The sequence below is a fragment of the Hippocampus zosterae genome, chromosome 18, assembly GCF_025434085.1.
Source record: "Hippocampus zosterae strain Florida chromosome 18, ASM2543408v3, whole genome shotgun sequence".
In the NCBI taxonomy this organism is placed as follows: Eukaryota; Metazoa; Chordata; class Actinopteri; order Syngnathiformes; family Syngnathidae; genus Hippocampus; species Hippocampus zosterae.
In genome coordinates, this window is record NC_067468.1 from 4,842,641 (window position 1) to 4,862,044 (window position 19,404).

Below are 19,404 nucleotides of genomic sequence, written 5' to 3' on the forward strand. Positions count from 1 at the left end.
CTTTGCTTGTAGCAGACGTGTGCACATTTTTCAGCATGATGTCTCTGATCCACTGGTGAAAGGACACTTTGATCCTCTCCTCTTTCATCTATAACTCCTTCAGACAACAAAGTGTATGCAGAAAAGTGGTGAAGATTGCACGACTGTCTCTGTCCTATGTGTTGTCTTGTGTTATTTTTTTTTGTTATTTTGACTTCAAAATGGCGCCTCCCTGTGTGGAGTTTGCATGTTCTCCCCGGGCCTGCGTGGGTTTTCTCCGTGTGCTCCGGTTTCCTCCCACATTCCAAAAACATGCGTGGCAGGCTGATTGAACACTCTAAATTGTCCCTAGGTGTGAGTGTGTGCGTGAATGGTTGTTCGTTTCTGTGTGCCCTGCGATTGGCTGGCAACCGATTCAGGGTGTCCCCCGCCTACTGCCCGAAGACAGCTGGGATAGGCTCCAGCACCACCCGCGACCCTAGTGAGGATCAAGCGGCTCGGAAGATGAATGAATGAATGAATGAATGAATAATTGTTGCATTCCGTTGATTTGGTTGAATCTTTGCTATCGCATGGATTCCTCTATTGTCTGCAGCTGCTCTATTTTCAAGGTATGAGGGGATGGTTGTGCTTCTCTTTGGCAGCAACATCGCTGAGCATTCATTTGGAATTTTAAAGAGTACGTTTTGGAACTGAAATTCCTCTTTAGCTTCTTAATCTTTCTTATGCTGATAATAAGTGCAAATCATCAGTATAATAAAGTCGAAGCATAGCCACAAATGGATGGAATGCTTGACTCGGTTTGAAAAAGAACTTCATTACACCAGCGACAAATTTCTTCAGGGAATATAATGAACAGTATGTGGTGTCTTTGCCTTTATCCAGGTCCCCCCGTCATCATTGTACCTCCCAAAAGCACCTCCGTCAATGTATCCCAGGATGCACTTCTTCACTGTCAGGCTCTGGCTGACCCCTCAAACATGACGTACGTGTGGCTGAAAGGAGGAGAAAATGTCTACTACCTACAGTAAGTTCTAAAATCCCATCTCATTATTGAGTGTGCCGGTTCACCTTTTACTCTCTATTTACTTTATAGTATCATCGGTATCATTATTAACCCCTTCAGGGACAGCAGCTACTCCAGCGGCTTATCATTTATCAGGTTACAGGATCGATGAAAGTGTTAAAAGCACGTGTTTGCAGCAGTGCAAAGTGACAGCCATTAGATGTGCCACGATTAATCGAAAACTAATTTTAATTCATTTGTCATCAATGAATGGTCAGTATAACTCTTTCATTTTAAAATTGTCCGAATGCTCAGAGTTTCAGCTTCTCAACAGTAATCATTGTCCATGAAAGCGGAGTGATTATCTTTGTATTAAGTGAAAATGAAACAATTGTTTTTGCTTCGGAAACATTTTTCCTTATTTTTTCACGATTTGGACCAAACCCAATAACTGGAATCTGAAATAATTGTTTTTGCACTGTCCATTTGAAATAATGCCCTATTTTTGGATAAAAGGGAAGGAAATTTAAATCAGATTTTTTTTTCATCTGATTCATTGATACATCGAACAAATAATCAATTGATTAAGTGATTATTAAAATATTTGTTAGTTGCAGCCCTACCAGCAATATAAATACTTCAATGTCATGTTGCAGAACAAAATAAGACTCTTTGGGAAACGCGCCCATGCAGGGCTTGTAATGACCACCCACCAACCTGCCAAATGTGGGAGAATATCAGCTGTGGCGGTTGACCCCGCCGCTCCCACGAGCCACTTTGAGGGTGCAAAGGCTCATCTTTAATCCGACAGCCATATAGATTTCCTCTCCATGCATGATTCGGCACACATGTGCTTCGAGTATTGGTTGGTGAAATTAAAAAAAAAAAAAAAAAACGAACAAAAATGGCATCTTCTCAGGAAGGCTGCTCTGCCCACTGCAATCAAATCTGTGCAAGCTTCAACACTGTCTCCTGTGCTGCGTGCCACGTGCTTGTCGTCTGTAGTGAGAATGGGGGCGGGGGAGGCCACAAATGTATTTATTGTGAGAGGAAATCTGTTCGTCTCAGTTGTTTTGTGTGCCTTAAACATTTATTCAAGATGTATGAAGAGTTTGGAAGACAACGTTCGCATTGTAATGTAAATTGGTGAATGACGAGGCTAAGTGTAATCACTCAAATACACATTGCCGGTTTTACCAAAGTGGTGGTGTTTGCCTGCTTGTGTGCCGTGTGGCAATGACCGAGTTAGTGTCGCAGACAGTCTTACTTGGGTCACGTCACGAGCCTCAAAGGCTCAGCTACCTTATAATCCAACAACAGAATTGTGGCGAGTGAGAACGCAGAGTTGCTCGTATCTCTGGGAAACCATTGGCCACTGCTATCATATATTCTTCGCCACTCAAGCGTCGGTGGGCAGGCGTGTGCGCGTGCGTGCAAATTGCTCAGAGAAAGCGAGTCTTTCATGCTTTGGTTGCCGTAAACAAGTACAACATTAAGGGACTGAAGTGCATAAATTGAAGTAAATGTCAAGTGGTTTGATAAATTTGGATGTGCAAAAATACCCACAGCCAATTGATGGTGCAACTACAAACTAAATTGTCTTATCGAGACCACGAAGCGCTTTGCTGTAATCAAGTAGAAGAGATGAGAGGATACTTTCATCCTCCAGTGTGTGTCCAAGGTGGTAATATTTCAAGGATTATGTTATTTTTCTCTCAATGATAAGTGGAAACGGACCAATGGGTGGCGGTACATTTCAGACCAGGGCGTTCAATGGGGACTTGGTTGACCTCATCCACCTCTTAATACCACCATTATCATGTCACAATTAAAAAATATATACAGTATATTTGCAGATCATAAAACCCACCCACTTTCATTGCTCCTCAGAGCTACTTACTTGACTTTGTAGCCAACAAACGCTCTCGTGGTCATAACGGACCATACTCTCTCCATACGGGAATCTACATTATTGTACAGCTGGACACAAAACTGAATGACAGACACGTGGGACATGAGGAAAATCAAATATATCCAAAAGCAAATCATCCAGAACATCAGTATTGGGTAACTGACATCCACGCATCGTTTGTCCATTCATTGAAAATGGCATTTTTGTCATGTATCTGGTTAGGAAGCATGTGATCCACAATTTTCGTCATCTAACCCTGCCATTTGGATTTTGTTTTGTTTTTCTGTTGTGTGTTTGCACCTGTCAACATGTGCATACATAGATCAACAGACACTCGTGTTCCATTGTGCGTGTGTCAACTTGTTGTGGATAAGTGCAACAACTCCCAATCACTGTGACAAGTAGGCACTCCCACCAAATGCTCTACGAAAACACAAAATACAGCCAAAAAGCATTTGGCTCATGTTACATCAAAAACATCAAATGAAATTGGTTTAAAAATCACAAAGGACAAAGTTACATGGAGGACAGTTTTTGACAATTGCCCATATGAGTGCCAGAAAAAAAAGACCTTTGGTGTTCTGCATGATTGCCAGCACACTGTCCATCCACCACTTTTGATAAAGTGGTGAAGTGATGGCAGGGCAAGCAGTTTTTGCAGGACTGATTTGATAGAAAAGTGGCACTTGTGGAGAGGAAATTGTACATAACTCTGCACACCCTGAAAATGCACACCCAAAGTTTTAAAATATGTTTGGTACTGTGGAACGCTAACATCTTGTTGAAACTATTTATTCAGCGGTTTCTCATGATACCCATTGAATAGATTCGGTGACTGCATTTGTAACTCACAACATTCACATCTCAAATAGTCATTCTTCATTCAAATCAGTGGAAAGGCCATTAATCCAGTCCCGCCCAGAACAAAACAAAACCAAACAAAAATACATTTTTATATAGATTTTCAGAAGCCAAATAGCAGAATTCTAAGATTGTACTTTATACAAAGATACAACTTTAGCTACATTTTTGCCATGTGTTTTTGCTTGAACTTCGTGGCCATGGTTCAGCTTCTTCCGGTTTGCGTGCCTTGGCCACTTGGGGTCATTGTAATACAGACAGAGACACACATGATGAAGAGTTTGACAAGTCTCAGTCAGTGACAGAAGTAGTTGGCATTTTTCTCTAAGCTTAGAAAATACCGGTGTGTACTGTATTGCGATGTAGTCTGTCTAATATCCATGATTTAAAGGGTTATAACACTGCAACAATAATGTCATTCAATTGTTATTCATCATTCACTTTGACATTTTGCATTGCCTTTTAGCATTAAGCTTGCAAAATTTTATTGAAACAAATATCCATCCATCCATCCATTTTCTAATGCACTTATCCTCTCAAGGTCGCGGGGCATGCTGGAGCCTATCCCAGCTGTCTTCGGGCAGTAGGCGAGGGACACCCTGAACCGGTTCCCAGCCAATCGCAGGGCACACATAGATGAAGAACCATCCGCGCTCATGCTTACGCTGAGGGACACTTTCAAGTGTCAAAAAATGACACTTGAGATTAATACTAATTAATAGTATGTGTGTATTTAAATTTTTATTTAAATACATACATACATATTTTTCTCCCCATTTCATGGAAAACATTTGAATGCATTTAAAAGGGGTCAATCGTACACAGATGTTCATTATTCACGGACTGGCCCGGTCCCTAACCTTCGCGAATAGCAGGGGTCCATGCATGTTATTAGCAAAGATGTCAACTTCATCATAAGTATTCTATTGCTTTTCTCCACCTGACAACATTTATAAGATCTACTGGGAAAAACTGGAATGAGTTGCCAATATTTGCTTTGCATCCAGCTTCGAGGTTAATCACCTGCTGGTATGTTCTTAGATCATTAATATTCACTCATTTCATGGCTTGTACACTTGCAGTCTTTTGAAAATATGTCAGACATATACGTAAATGTTCCAATCTTCTGTTATGACATTTTTTCATGTTGCTGTTCTGGAGCGGTTTGTGCACAGAGAATTTATCAGAGATTATGTTGTGGAAACAGATGTCTGCAGCTAGATACCGTTTTTGATGGGAGCACCGCGACTGAGTCATACATTTATTTTGTTGTGAAATGAGGCTAGAAAGCTGCTTACAGCCACTGAGTTGGCGGTAAATCTCTGTGTGTTCATAGCGGGGAGTAACTGCTTCACATTCGTCATTTGATTCATTGCTCGCTGGAAAAAAAGGGTGCGCTAACAGCAACGTTCAGTCACTAGTTAACATTCGTATAAAGACAAGTAAGACACATTAAGTCAGCAAATGTGATGAGTCCCCTTTGATGTGAATGGAACTCACGCCTAGTAGAAGGCGTTCAAACTGCAATCAGTTTTCCTTAACATCCACCTTGGCTATCAAAAAAAGAAACAACACAACACCTCCTGCAGTGTCGAGAGCCTTGGCGAGCACACAAACGCTGCCTTGTTTCTCATTGTGATTCCGAGGTAGCTGTTTTTTTCTTTCCATTCTGAAGCGCGTTTGTCTTTGAAGGTCGCTGAAGTCGCGCGTGAAAATCATGGTGGATGGAACTCTACTCATCTCAAGTCTCACCCCAGATGATTCTGGGAACTACACCTGTGCACCCACTAATGGCCTGCTGACACCACCCACTGCCTCTGCCATCCTCACAGTCATGCGTAAGTCCATTTATCAGAGCTCAGGGATGTGTGTGTGTGTGTGTGCGTGTGTGTGTTTTCCCGCATACAAATTTTAAACCTGGTATTGTTGAATTATTACTCAGCACCTCAGAAGATGTGTCAAATCTTCTCAAGCAACAGTGTGACCATGTTCCAAAATTGAGATGAGTGTTTTGAGTTCCGAGCATTGTCACAGAACAAATTCAAGTCTTGGCCCCATCGCATTTCTTAATCATTGAAATGCTGCTGGGCCATTAAAATGCTTTTTGGTAGTATATACTTAGGTTTGCTGCTTCTTTGTACTCTTAATGAAACTTTGTTGACTTTTCAGTGAGTGTATTTGTATTTTTTTGGGCTAGTGTTTCCACAATAGGGGTGTTCACATGGCACACATTTGCATCGGTGCTGCACCAACGTATTTTGTTGCGATATATCTTACATCGGTGTAAATTTTGGGGCGCCTTCACACGTATAAAGCTGCTTACTAAAGAGAAGCGTGTTAACCCCGGTGCAGCCCCACTTTTCACCATCGTAAAAAGACGGAAGTTACGGTGGTACGGCCATGTTACGAGATCATCAGGCCTTGCAAAGACGGTGCTACAAGGAACTGTACAAGGATCTCGCAAACGAGGAAGGCAGAAAAAGAGGTGGGAGGGCAACATCAGAGAGTGGACCAACCTGGATTTCGCAAAGTCCCAGAGAGAGGCAGAAAACAGAGACGGTTGGAAAGAAACGGTGAAAGGGTCTTCACGGGCGCCCCAACGACCACAACCGAGGTCAAGGGATAGGTGAGGTGAGGTGAGGGAGCCCCACTTGAGTTCACATGGCAGTTTCTGTGGCCGTGCAATACGATCGTAATATCCATCCATCCATTTTCCGAACCGCTTAATCGTCACCAGGGTCACCGGGGGTGCTGGAGCCTATCCCAGCCGTCTTCGGTCAGTCGGTGGGGGACACCCTGCACCGGTTGCCAGCCCATCGCAGGGCACACAGAGACTCACACCTCGTAATAATACGGAAATAAAACATGCACATGCATAAAATGTACTTCCTTTTCCCCGCCTTGTTTGTGTATTGTGTATTGTGTATCCCCATTGTATATCAGTGCTGCCCCGCAAACTAGCATTTACTCCGGAGTAAATTTTTAAACCACCTCCTGAGCAGGGTTAAATTTGCTCCGGTTTAAGCTGTTTTCAGGGGCAACACCGTCATAACTTTGTACGTGTGAACTCTCTACGAGTGGCAGCTCCGGTGCTACATCGCAGCAAAGGTTGCCATGTGAACATCCCTTAAATTATGATGATACAACTGTTGTACAACTTTGTTTGGTTGGTGTTTGTTTTGGGCTCGAGAATCGCTGTCTATGTAAACAAAAACACTCAGGGGGTGGAGGACATAGGATGAGAAGTTTTTTTAAAAAGGACCAACTAAGTAAGGATGGAAGTGGGTTGTCGCCCGTCCCTTTAATCTGCTATACAAAATAAAGTTTAATTTATTGATTGTGTAATGTGGCAAGACATGTCGTGTGTTTTCTATGTTATGGACGGTGCGTTTCTCTCTTGAAGTGACCAAAGCTTTGTAGTAAGCGCCTCTAAAATCCCTAATACTTGGGCGATCATTCTAAGATTTTTAGAGGTTGATATGAGCATAAGTAAAGACATCAACATACATTTTCAGCATGTCAATTTTAGTTTTAATCAGTATAGAAATGGAACTCCACATTTTTTTCTCCAAACTGTTCCATAGAATTCGAGATGACTATGATAACACTGGTCACAAGTAATCACAGCATTTCCTTTCAAATTGCAGTATTATCCTACAAAATGAATAATAAACTACCGGTAAGCACTGTTAACTGTTTAAGACAAACAAACAAAAAATAGCAACCAGAACTTTTAACTTTTCTTCAAAAGTTACATCTGCTGATTATTGCTTTGAATATTAGAATATTAGAATCTCATTCCATTATGCAGCTGGTGTTTCATCCCTTTTATTCTCTTCTCATTGTTTTTTTGCCCCATAACGTGCCTTGTTAAGGCTTAGAAAAACACATGTATATTTAAACGCGTAGTTATTCAGTTCTGAGGTGCTGTTCGACTCAATAAATCTTATTTTCAATGAGAGCTGTTAAAACCCCCCATGGGAAATTACTCGAGCACTTGTAAATTGTAGTATGACGAAACAATCTGTTCACAGGTCACAGTGCAGTCTCACCAGCGCGTGTGACTTCCTCTGTGGATGAAATTATCTGTAGTGGTTAGTCAAAATAAATAAATTAATCAGGAATGCCATTTCAATGCTTTCTTTCTCTCAGATCCAGCCCAGGCGCTTCCAATGCCTCTGGAAACCTATCTTCCCACAGGCTTGGACGGCATGGTTAACTGCCCCTTAATATCTCAGCCTCCTCTTCTGCGTGTGGATTGGACTAAAGATGGAAAGCCACTTGACTTGTCCTTGGTATGAAAGAACACATCTATCCATGACAGCTCTGTTTCGACCAGATTTCTGATCCCTATTGCATCATCGATTGCATGCTTCTATCACAACTCCCTTTTTTTTTAATTTCACCCCAAGTCTGCTGACTTATCTGGAATTCCGAAATGTCTGTTGTATGATGAAGTCTCATCAGTATCAAATAAGAAGTAAGGCATGGGGATTTTGTACAGTTTAACTGTTGGTAGCCTCAGTGGCATGTGGAAGAATCATAAATAGCCATAGCCGGCTGGCACATCCTTCTCATGCTTGTCACCATCCTGGTTACAGGATGACGACGTGATGTCAGCAAACAGTGTGTTGGTCACAAGAGCGGGGACAGCAACCCCACACTGTTCAAGCTACTCCTATTATTTTCTACTCCCAAAAAAACAACAACACGGATTTAAACACTCAGCGGTGGCGAGTGTTGTCATGCGTAATAGCAATGCCACTTGTTTTGAAGTGATATTGTGATATTGCCTTGAATATGCCTTGAGAATGTCTGAATGGCCTGGAGGTACCAGAAGCTCAAAACAAGTATAAATCATAGCAACAGCAGCCTAGCTAAAAGACTGGGAATATATTTTTTCCCTCCTGGACCATCTGGGGGAGCATCGCATGTGCAAAATTAACTTTGAAGTGATAGAATTGGAAGTATTCGTGCAGGGCTTGGCAACCCAAAATGTTGAAAGAGCCATATTGGACCAAAATAAACAAAAAACAAATATGTCTGGAGCCGCAAAAAATAAAAAGCCTAATAATGAATGTAACACATACTGTATGTATCTATATTAGCTACATTAGCCTGCTATCAACATGACTAAGTTGGCTTCAAATACACAACAAGCATTCATGATTAAAAGTTCCTGCCCCCACGCCCGCAGTTCATCCTGTAGATGAGGGGTGCACAAACATTTTTGACGGAAGATGTAGTTTTCTAACAACCAACCTCCCGTGATCGATCTGTTACCGCACACGCATACGCACACTCTTACACACGCATGACGTAATGAGCAACAGCCATAATGGCCGCTGAGATGAACGAGGCACAGGACGCACTTTTGCAGCGTGTTAACTATCGTAGCTCACGTGTACCGTTTAAAAATGCTTCTCTCTGTCCTCCAGATTCCCATTCTTTGCCAGTTCCCTCTGTGAATTGGACGCCGTTTTTTACAGCCACCTGACTGACATCCCGCCCCGTGCTAATAGAAAAGTGTGTTGCGGGCTCTGACACAAATATTAATTGACGCAATGTTGACATTTAATATTTAGTGGACACATTTTTACAGCATCGGAAAACATTAATAATATTTGTGTCATGTTTGTCCTCTGACAGAAACCATATTAAAACAAAAAAATATATATTTCTCTCCCATCTTTTTCAATTTTCAAACATTTTGGAAAAAGCTCTAGGGAGCCACTTGGGGGCGCTAAAGAGACGCATGTGGCTCTAGAGCCGCGTGTTGCCGACCCCCGTGTTAGTGGAAGATGAAAACATTACCGAGTTACAGAAAGGAAATCTATTACTCCGAGCATTTTGTGGAGGCCAACAACTGCTTAAACCATTTTTTGGAGATTTAACTCACCCTGTGTGTGTGGCAAATGGATGTATGAGCCCCTCCTTTGCGTTTAAAAATTAGGAGAGCACACGTGGAAAGCTGCTCTGGAACCGGCAAGCACCAATTGTCACAATGTTCAGAAATGCCTGCAGTAAAGTTCTCCCCACTTTTTTTCATTTTGTCCATGCTACGCTGGCACCACTTTGCTGGCTTATTTGCACCTTGCCGTTCCATTGCGTAATTGACAGACGCAAAATCGACCACAGCCATGAATCTCAGGTTTCATAAATCACACGCAAGACAAACTGTGCAGCAATTTAGCACCTTTGGGACCGGCCTGCTCATCACTATTAGTAGGTCAGCTTCTTCATCTGTTCGCGCTTGCTTTGCGACCACTCTTGCATGCACAAACTTTGTGTAAATTAGGCCGCTATTTTAGACAGAAAGTCACGTCAGTGGACATGACATGGCACATGAAATTTGATACAGTATATTTCCTGCAGTGTGTAACGAAGTCATGTGGAGCCGCACTACCTCTAATTATCTCACTTCGAACAGCGCCGTCACAATCATTCGGATTATCAGCCACACACCTGTCAAAGACTCATGCGGATGGTTCTGCGGTAATAGCATAATGACGTCAATGAAAACTTCACAAAAGTCGGAGACACAGGGGAAGGACAATTGAAGGCCTTCCCAGTAGCAGATGTTAAGTGCTTTTTCTATTAGTGGTTAAGAACTAGCTCGTCAGACATTCGGCTTTTGTGCAAAGCCACAAGACCAACAACAATGAATTGGCATCAAACTGATGAACTCATTTAAATGACGATCTTAAGCAATAATAGTACCAATATAAGGTTAATATTAAGGGATTTTATAACATTCTACCAATGTAGTCATGAAGATGACATATATTACAATTTGTGTGTGATTTTACAAAGTGTCTGCATACTTTTTAATTTTAATGACTATATGAGTGCGCAGCAGAGATGATCCTTTACCATCGCCTACTTCCAGGATGTTTTATTCAAGTTATTTAATTCTTACATTTTTTTTCCATAAAGAAATAAACATCAAAACATTTACCGGATTTTCCGCACTATAAGGCACACCGCAAAGCATTTGATTTTCTCAAAAGCTAACGGTGCGCATTATAATCTGATGCGCCTTATATATGGATCAATATTCTGATTCTTTCGACGTAGCATTTTAAATGTTCTGTAAAGTGCTTTGTTACAGCTGCAGCAGTTGTGAAAGCTCTATATAAATAAAGCTGTATTGTATTGTATTCACTTTAGCGTAGCTCCAGCTCATGGATGCATAACACAACACAGCCACTATTTTAGCTTCTATATTCTATGTGCCTGATAATGCGCTGCGCCCTATATATAATAACAGTTTTAAAATTGGCCATTCATTGCAGGTGCGTCTTATCCTCTGAAGCGCCTTATAGTGCGGAAAATACGGTCCTTGCTAAGTGCTTGTATAATGATTGCAGTAACATTTCAGAAAATGCTAAAAGGGGCAAGGTAACTGCTGGAGTGAATGGTACCTGGTGGTTCTTTTCAGCGTGCTGTGTTTTTCTAACAGTATCCAGGGTGGACCGTGACACCCGAAGGCAATTTGCTGATGGCCACGATCAATGATGATGCAGAGGGAGTGTTTACCTGTACCCCATTCAACAACTATGGCAGCATGGGACAATCTGGTCCAACACAGGTCATTCTGCAGGTTAGTGTGCACACAAGTGATTTGTCATGTACAGTATTTAACATCTTTGCTTATTGCAACCTGTCTCGAATGTGTGAGCAGCGCTTTCCCGGGTGATGAATTGTGATTTTGTAACACAGTTGACTGAGTCCACCTGAAAGCATGCTCATGATCATCGTGCTGTATAGTTTGATAGAAAAATAAGATAAGATAAGATAAGATATCCTTTATTCCTCCCACACTGGGGAAATTTACAGCCTCCAGCAGCAAGAATGTATGTAGAAAGAAGAAAGAGAAAAAAACAACAAACATCTTTCAATTAAATGCAATATGAACACAAAATGGATAAATCACAGTACTATTTACAATTTTCCTTCACATCATTTAATTATTATTATTATTATTATTATTGTTATTGTTATTGTTATTTTTTATTTATCAGCCTGACAGCAGTCGGTAGAAACGAGCGTCGGTATCTCTCCTTCTTGCAGCGCGGGTGTAACAGTCTCTGGCTGAAGGTGCTACCAAGTGCTGTCAGGGCGGGCTGGAGGGGGTGGGAGGGACTGGCCATCATAGCTTTTAGCTTAGTTAGCATCCTTCTGTTGCCCACCTCCTCCAGAGTGTCAAGGGAGCAACCCAGGACAGAACTGACCAGTCGCTCCAGTCTCTTTCTGTCCCGGGCTGAGATGCTGCCTGAGAAAGCAGACAATGCCATAATGGATGGCCGAGGCCACCACCGAGTTTTAGAACGTCTTAAGGAGTGACCCCTGAAACCCAAAAGACCCAAAAGAAGTTTCCTGAGTAGGGAGAGCGGCTCTGTCCTTTCCTAATCAGGGTGTCCGTGTTTGTAGACCAGTCCAGTTTGTTGTTCAGAAGAACACCAAGGTACTTGTAGGAGGTCACCCTCTCTATGTCCATACCCTGGATGTTCATCGGTGCTGGTGAGGACTTTTTCCTGCAGAAATCCACAACCAACTCCTTAGTTTTCCTAGGGTTGATCTGGAGGAGATTCTGCTGGCACCAGTCCACAAAGTCCTTTGTCAGTCCCCTGTACTCCCGATCGTCCCCTTCTGTAATGAGGCCAACAATCACAGAGTCATCGGAGAACTTCTGAAGGTGGCAGTTTGGAGTGACGTGTCTGAAGTCCGAGGTGTAGAGGATGAACAGGAATGGAGCCAGAACAGTCCCCTGCGGCGCTCCAGTGCTGCAGAGAAGCCGGTCCGACTCACAGCTCTGCAATCTCACGTACTGTGGCCGATTTGTGAGGTAGTCTATGATCCATGCTGTGAGATGGTGGTCCACTCCGGCGTTCTGCAGTTTGCCTCCCAGCAAATTGGGCTGGATGGTGTTGAAGGCACTGGAGAAATCAAAGAACATGATTCTCACAGTGCTCCCAGCCTTCTCCAAGTGTGACGGCACTGAGTGGAGGAGGTAGATAATGGCGTCTTCCATGCCGATGCCAGGCTGAAAAATTGTATCTTACCTTATTTTTTGGTGTTGTTGTGGCAAAGAAAATCACTACACATTATTATTCAAAAGTGATTCATCTTTAGTACTGTATATATGGTTTTAAAATATGGAATAAAATCATGGAAAGTAAATGTGTTTAAAATTCCGACCGCCAATGAATTTGAACAAATATGTTCTTGTTGACCACTCTCTAGTTGTCCTGCCGAAATGGCATCTGTCACACTGACTCATAAACGGCATTTTGTTGACCTTCACGTCGAGGTCTTTACAACTCTGGAAGTAATGGCAGCCGGCTCTAAACCACAATGATAGTTGCACTATCCATCCATCCATTTTCTGATCCGCTTTATCCTCACAAGGGTCGCGGGGCAAGCTGGAGCCCATTCCAGCTGTCTTCAGGCAGTAGGTGGGGTGCACCCTGAACTGGTTGCCAGCCATTCGCAGGGCACACATAAGACAAACAACCATTCATGCTCACAATCAGATCTCAGAACAATCTAGGGTGTTCAAGTACCTAACCTACCATGCATGTTTTTGAAATGTGGGAGGAAACTGGAGTACCTAGAGAAAACCCACATAGGCACGAGGAGAATATGCCTAATGCCACAGAGGAAGGCCGGGGCTGGAATCAAATCCCATACCTCTGTGAGGCGGACGTGCTAACCAGTCGATCACCGTGCCGCCCTAGTTGCACTATTAGGGAGTTAATTGTGTGGCTAATCCCTCTGTTATTAAAATAATCTTGTCTAAAGCGGAATTAATCCTGCCTTCGTATGCGGTCTTGGCACCGGTGCAAGTGCCATGATTCTGATGTATTGCTTGTACAATTCACAGGACCCCCCATCGTTCAGCATCACTCCAGAAAAGCAGTACAAACAGAAGGTTGGTCGAACCTTGCTTATCCCGTGTCAAGGCAATGACGACTCCACAGTTAAAGTCAGTTGGACCAAGGTAAATTGAAACTGAAGAGGGGGTAGACACTCTTGAAAGAAGACATTATGTAGCTTATTCCCTCTGCACGATTCAAACCAGTTCTCTCTCTGACATTGATCTGTTCAAAACAGAAAGTTGGTATGGGGGCAGCCATCATGTAAATTACAATGGTGTGAAACAGTGGGTTACAAATCTCTTGCTCACAAAAAATAGGCAGATAACAAGAGACCAACTTGGTTGTGTAATTTCACACTTGATGAGTGGGCAGGCACTCCGAGACCCAAATATTTGTAAACAAAGAATTAAAAAGTCAATTTGCCGTAATAGGACTCAGCACATTACAAGCAACTCGATGTTCCACTTCCCCTTGAATCTGCCTTGCACTAATTAACACATTCTATGGGGACCAGATTTAATAGCCACAGTGATCATAATATATTTTTAGTGCGTGAGGAAGATAACTTTGAAAGATAGCAGTCACGTATAACCTCATGACCCAATGTTCAATCCGGTCTGCTGCTCATCATAATATAAGATTGTTGGTTGATTCAACAATTAGCAGGATTGCTGTCATTTCTCTGGAATACAAAAAGAAAAACCTAGTAAAGTATGAATATGATATTTCACAACTAATGCTATCGATCCACATAATTCCCCCATGAAACTAAGAAACTGACACGTGCGTTTTTGGATTCAGGGTTTACTCTTTGTTTATCCTTTGAGCCCAATATGACTTTTCTAAGTGCTACAGTTATCAAAGTACAGTATCTGCAAAGTGATCACAACATCCTCATATGATTTAATGAGCCATTGGCAGGGCAGGCATGCACACGTGTACTCGCACCTAGGACACCCTTCGGTTCAGAAAGACTCATGACAGTTTTGCGAGCGGTTTTGTCCCAAACGTCGCTAAACGTCCACAAATTGTTTGAATATCCATGTTTTGAATAACAATGGTTGATTCCTCAGATGGCAAGAAGTCTTTGTCAGCACATTGTTGTATTTATAACACTCAGTCGAATGCTGCGCCTATCTGGGTCTTAATTTTCTCTTCATGTTTAATATAGATATGAAAAGTAGATATGCTAGCAGGCCGTAGCAGCCGACTAACGTCGTGCCCAAGTTGTGGCCATATTAGGGATGTCAACGTTCCCGTCAAAGGTCATATGGAGGTTGAAATTAAGTCCCTTAAAATTAAAACTTGCTCATTTCTCAACCCCTTTTTATGAGCTTTATTGTTTTTTCAACACCAAAGCTTGTGCTATCAATGTATAATATTTGATTGTTTTTTTTATCGTGCACACACACACATGAAATGCACAAAACGACATGACCCACCTAGCTTAGTGGTGCCGTAGGCATGTAAAAAGGGGCTTGTCGTAGCTCCCTTTTCAAATCTGTAGGCTTGAGTGTTGACAGCCAAAACTGTTAGCAAGGTGAGACAACTTCTCTTTCCACACAAAAACAGACACGTCTGAACTTAAGAAATCCATCCATTCATTACCTGAACCACTTTATCCACTGGAGGGTCGTGGGCCTTGGGAAATCCCAAACTATCAAATGACTATGCAGATAATTCAATTTTTGAGCTTGCATACGAGCAAATCGAGGTACCGGATAATACTTGACTATAACAGAACATCTGTTTTTTTGATTACGGTACACATGAATTACAGAAATAACTCCTCAGACTCTGGTAGGAAGGCTGCAAATCAATGTATGGTTACAAAGGCATTCATCTACTGGTTCTATTATGCCACTCTTTCTCTTAAGCAAATGCTCTCAGTTACACAATGACACACAGCACGTATGGGTTGTTAAGAGTTGCATTCTTCAATCTCTTTTTTTTTTTTTTTTTAAGGTTGACCTGGCTCGTCACAGAGCTTATTCCGTCACACACAACGGTTCGCTGTTGCTGCGGCCCCTCGCAAAGGACCACCACGGCATGTGGGAATGCAGTCTTTCTAACCGTGTGGCCCTTGTAAAAGCCTTCACTCAAATCTTTGTCTTGGGTGAGTCCAAATTGAAGGCGTTTTAAAAAAAACGTGTTTCTTATTGTGTTCACGATAAATGATGCCTTCCAACATAATGGCATTTCGGTTCAGCATCACTGCAGACTACAACCTCAATAATTCAGTTTATTGGTGAAGTGGCTGGCCAAAATGTGCAACAGTGGCTGGAAGCCGAATGTGGCAGTGTGCGCTAAGTCAACTTAATAATGTGGCAAAACTAGTGTACATAACTGTGCTCTTTTTACATTCCATTTTTTGGGACCAACTTTTGCCCTCATCTTTTCCAGCCCCAAAACACACACAGTTGAAGCAATAACTCAATTGCTTTAGGGACTGTAACCGACCTCTGATTTGTTTCCGGGTCACGTTGCCATTATAAAAACTGTAACACACAGCACAGGCAATATTTATAAGTACCCGTAACCACTGTGTAAAAACGTAATGAATTGGTTTTATATATGGATGTTGCAACTACTCAAAGATGCTTTCAGATTTTAATTGTCATACAACCTATCTACTGTATAGCCAAGTCGTGCTGCTTTACCTTTCGATACATATTTCGAACAGGTTTATTTTCTAGTTTGGAAACGGGTAACTTCTGGTTTTTCTCATATTATTCTTTACTTAACACTACTATTGAGGCTGGTCTACATTTTAGAATACGCCCCCCCCCCCCCCGCCCACCCACACACACACTAAACACAAAGAAAAAGCAAAAGATATACACATGCAGTTATTTATTTGAACTGAGCTGTTATGTTGTATGCATGATGTCAATTTAAATGACCACTCAAGGTCTTGTAAGACTTAGAGACATATTTTTCGTGTACCATGCCAGGGAGTTTAGACATAGTTTCTGCTGTGTTAGCTATAATGCCTTGTTTTGTGAGGGCGCATGCCTGTGAAAGCACCGCTCAAGCCGAACGCCTGCGCCTCCACTTTGTTTCCAGATGCTAAAGACGCTCCAATCTGAGACAGGCTTTTTTTTCTGTTCAATCTACTTCAAGTCTCTGTTCTTCTCATCGCAGGCACCAGCCCCCATGTAGCGACATCCCTGTCCGTCTCTCCGGGGATGACGCAGGCCAATGTATCCTGGGTGGAAGGCTTTGATGGAGGTTCAGCGCAGACATTTTCAGTTTGGTAGGTGTAAAGCCTCCCTTTTTTTTTTTGCTCGGGCCGTAACCATGGCAGCCACCGACGGTGTTGGTGGTACTCTATTGATATTTAGGATGAGGAATTAATTTATCTGTTATCACGTCATGGCAGCTAGCAAAAAAAAAAAAAAAATTAAAAATCACTACAGAACACAGCTTTATCATTCAGTGGTCATAATGTAGCGACAGTAAGAGGGGACTGATAAGACAATGTACTGTTTGTACAATATATGATTGTATGAATCAGGGCTTATACAGTGGCGAGGAAATTCACGCATGAAGGAAATTGATCGGTTTGGTTTGCAGTCTGTTCCATATCAATGGTAATAAAAGGCGATCAAGTATGATTTGTTTCGAGTGAGCTCAAAGGGTTTTGCGCGACCAGCCAGCCCAGTGTGCCCAGGAAACCAAACGAGGATGAGTCGTATATAAAATGGGTGTGTTATTATATACTGTACATATGAATTAGAATAGAAGAATATACCATCGTCTTGAACTGAACTTGTGCCATGAAGAAAGGCCCTCTCCAAAATATCGCTGCGTTGCAGACATAAAACGGAGTTCAAGCAAGACCATAATGCAAATGTCTGAGAAGTCAAAGAATGATGACTAAGGTACCTTTTGGAGCTTTTGGTTTTCTTCACTTAAACCAGGGACTTAAAATTAAATTCACCACATTAATAAATGAATATTTTGACCTCTCGAATAAAAGAAGATATTACTTAAAGCCAGGACATTCAAGCCATATTTTAAGACTTACATTAATAATTTTCAAAGGGGCTTTCAGTTGTGGATAGGTGAATCTTGTTCTCTTTTCTCATCTTTTTTTTTTTTTTGCCTCAGGTGTCAAACAAATTTGCACTGTATAAAATAGATATGCAGGACCCCTGCTCTGCCGGAGATAACGACAATCACTCTAATTGGAGTGGCACGCTCATTAGTCGCAATACATCAGTGCTGTCTTTGAAACCAATTTTTGAGCTGGTGATGAATATGAATGATTAATGAAACCCACTTTTCTGTCATGTTTCATAAAAGCAGACTCCGGGAATTGCCTCGTCCCCTCTTTTGTCTTCACATCTCGCCTCTCGCTCTCGTTCCTTCTGCAGGGTTAAAAAGATTTCAGCGCGTGATAATGAAGGCAAGCAGGAGTGGTTCTCTGTGCCTGTGCCCTCAAATTCCGGCACCACCTTGCTGGTGACAGGCCTGTCTCCTGCTACTGAGTATCAATTCAGCCTCCTCTCTCACAACAAGGTTGGCGCGGGACCTTTTAGCGAAATTACCACAGCGCGAACCTTAGGTCAGTATCCTCTTCATGTTCTCCTTAGATTTTACTGGATGCATCTTGAAAAATAAAGAAAGAAATAATCTCCTAACATCATCATTATCACACTATATTATCTCTTCATGCCCAACCCTCTGCCACGATTATAAATATATATAATTATTCATTCATCTTCCGAACCGCTTTATCCTCACGAGAGTCGCGGGGGGCGCTGGAGCCTATCCCAGTTGACTTCGGGCAGTAGGCGGAGGGCACCCTGAATCGGTTGCCAGCCAATCGCAGGGCACACAGAGACGAACAACCACGCACAGCCACATTCACACCTAGGGACAGTTTTGAGTGTTCAATCAGCCTGCCATGCATGTTTTTTTGAATGTGGGAGGAAACCGGAGTACCCGGAGAAAACCCACGCAGGCCCGGGGAGAACATGCAAACTCCACACAGGGAGGTCGGAGCTGGAATTGAACCCGGTATCACTGCACTGTGAAGTCGATGTGCTAACCACTGGACTACCAGGCCGCCTATATATAATTAATAATTATAATTAGGGCGGCCTTGGTGTGAGTGTGAGCGTGAATGGTTGTTCGTTTCTGTGTGCCCTGCGATTGGCTGGCAGCCGATTCAGGGTGTCTCCTCCCCTATACTGCCCGAAGACAGCTGGGATAGGCTCCAGCACCCCCTGCGATCCTAGTGATGATCAAGCGGTGTGGAAAATGATTGAAGCAATAATTCTAATTATAAATATAATTGTATAAATTTGCTGAATCACTTGACTAACGGTGTTGATACACTCAAGTCAACGCAAGTGTCTTTGTGTTGACGCACCTTTCTTGAAATCATTCTGTGTTTCCAGCAAACTTTTTTAAAATTGGGGCGGGGGCATGTTTTGCTCTGCTTCCCAGTGGACGAAAATCAGAATTACCTTAAAGCAAGTCCCTAAATTGTCAGTATTAAATTTGCAATACCGCATTGTTGTTATTGTAGTTTGTAGCATCGAGATATGCATCTAATGTTTTAATATGCTCCTAGGGAACCGAAAATATTACAAACAGTTCTCAGTACGACAAAGTGCAGTTTGACGCCACTTTTTGCTGTTGGCATATAAAATACAATATTGGACGACCATCTTTGGTAATTAGTCTGGGCAACTTCATGATGAGTCATCATCCATTTCCCACTGTCCTTCGATCTGGCCCCGACTCCCCTTAAA

The 19,404-nt window shown here is 42.3% G+C and overlaps 1 protein-coding gene across 2 annotated transcripts in view; it reads left to right on the top strand.

The window, feature by feature from the left end:
* The window catches only part of LOC127590793 (protein turtle homolog A-like), a 51,494-nt gene that overhangs the window by 22,826 nt on the left and 9,264 nt on the right, over positions 1-19,404 (top strand). For both annotated transcript variants that reach the window (XM_052050227.1, XM_052050228.1), the window contains exons 7-14: positions 865-1,006; positions 5,451-5,596; positions 7,911-8,053; positions 11,221-11,361; positions 13,645-13,761; positions 15,605-15,755; positions 16,784-16,895; positions 18,019-18,209. In XM_052050227.1, the coding sequence (XP_051906187.1) occupies positions 865-1,006; positions 5,451-5,596; positions 7,911-8,053; positions 11,221-11,361; positions 13,645-13,761; positions 15,605-15,755; positions 16,784-16,895; positions 18,019-18,209 (1,143 nt within the window). The remainder of the gene's footprint in view (positions 1-864; positions 1,007-5,450; positions 5,597-7,910; positions 8,054-11,220; positions 11,362-13,644; positions 13,762-15,604; positions 15,756-16,783; positions 16,896-18,018; positions 18,210-19,404) is intronic.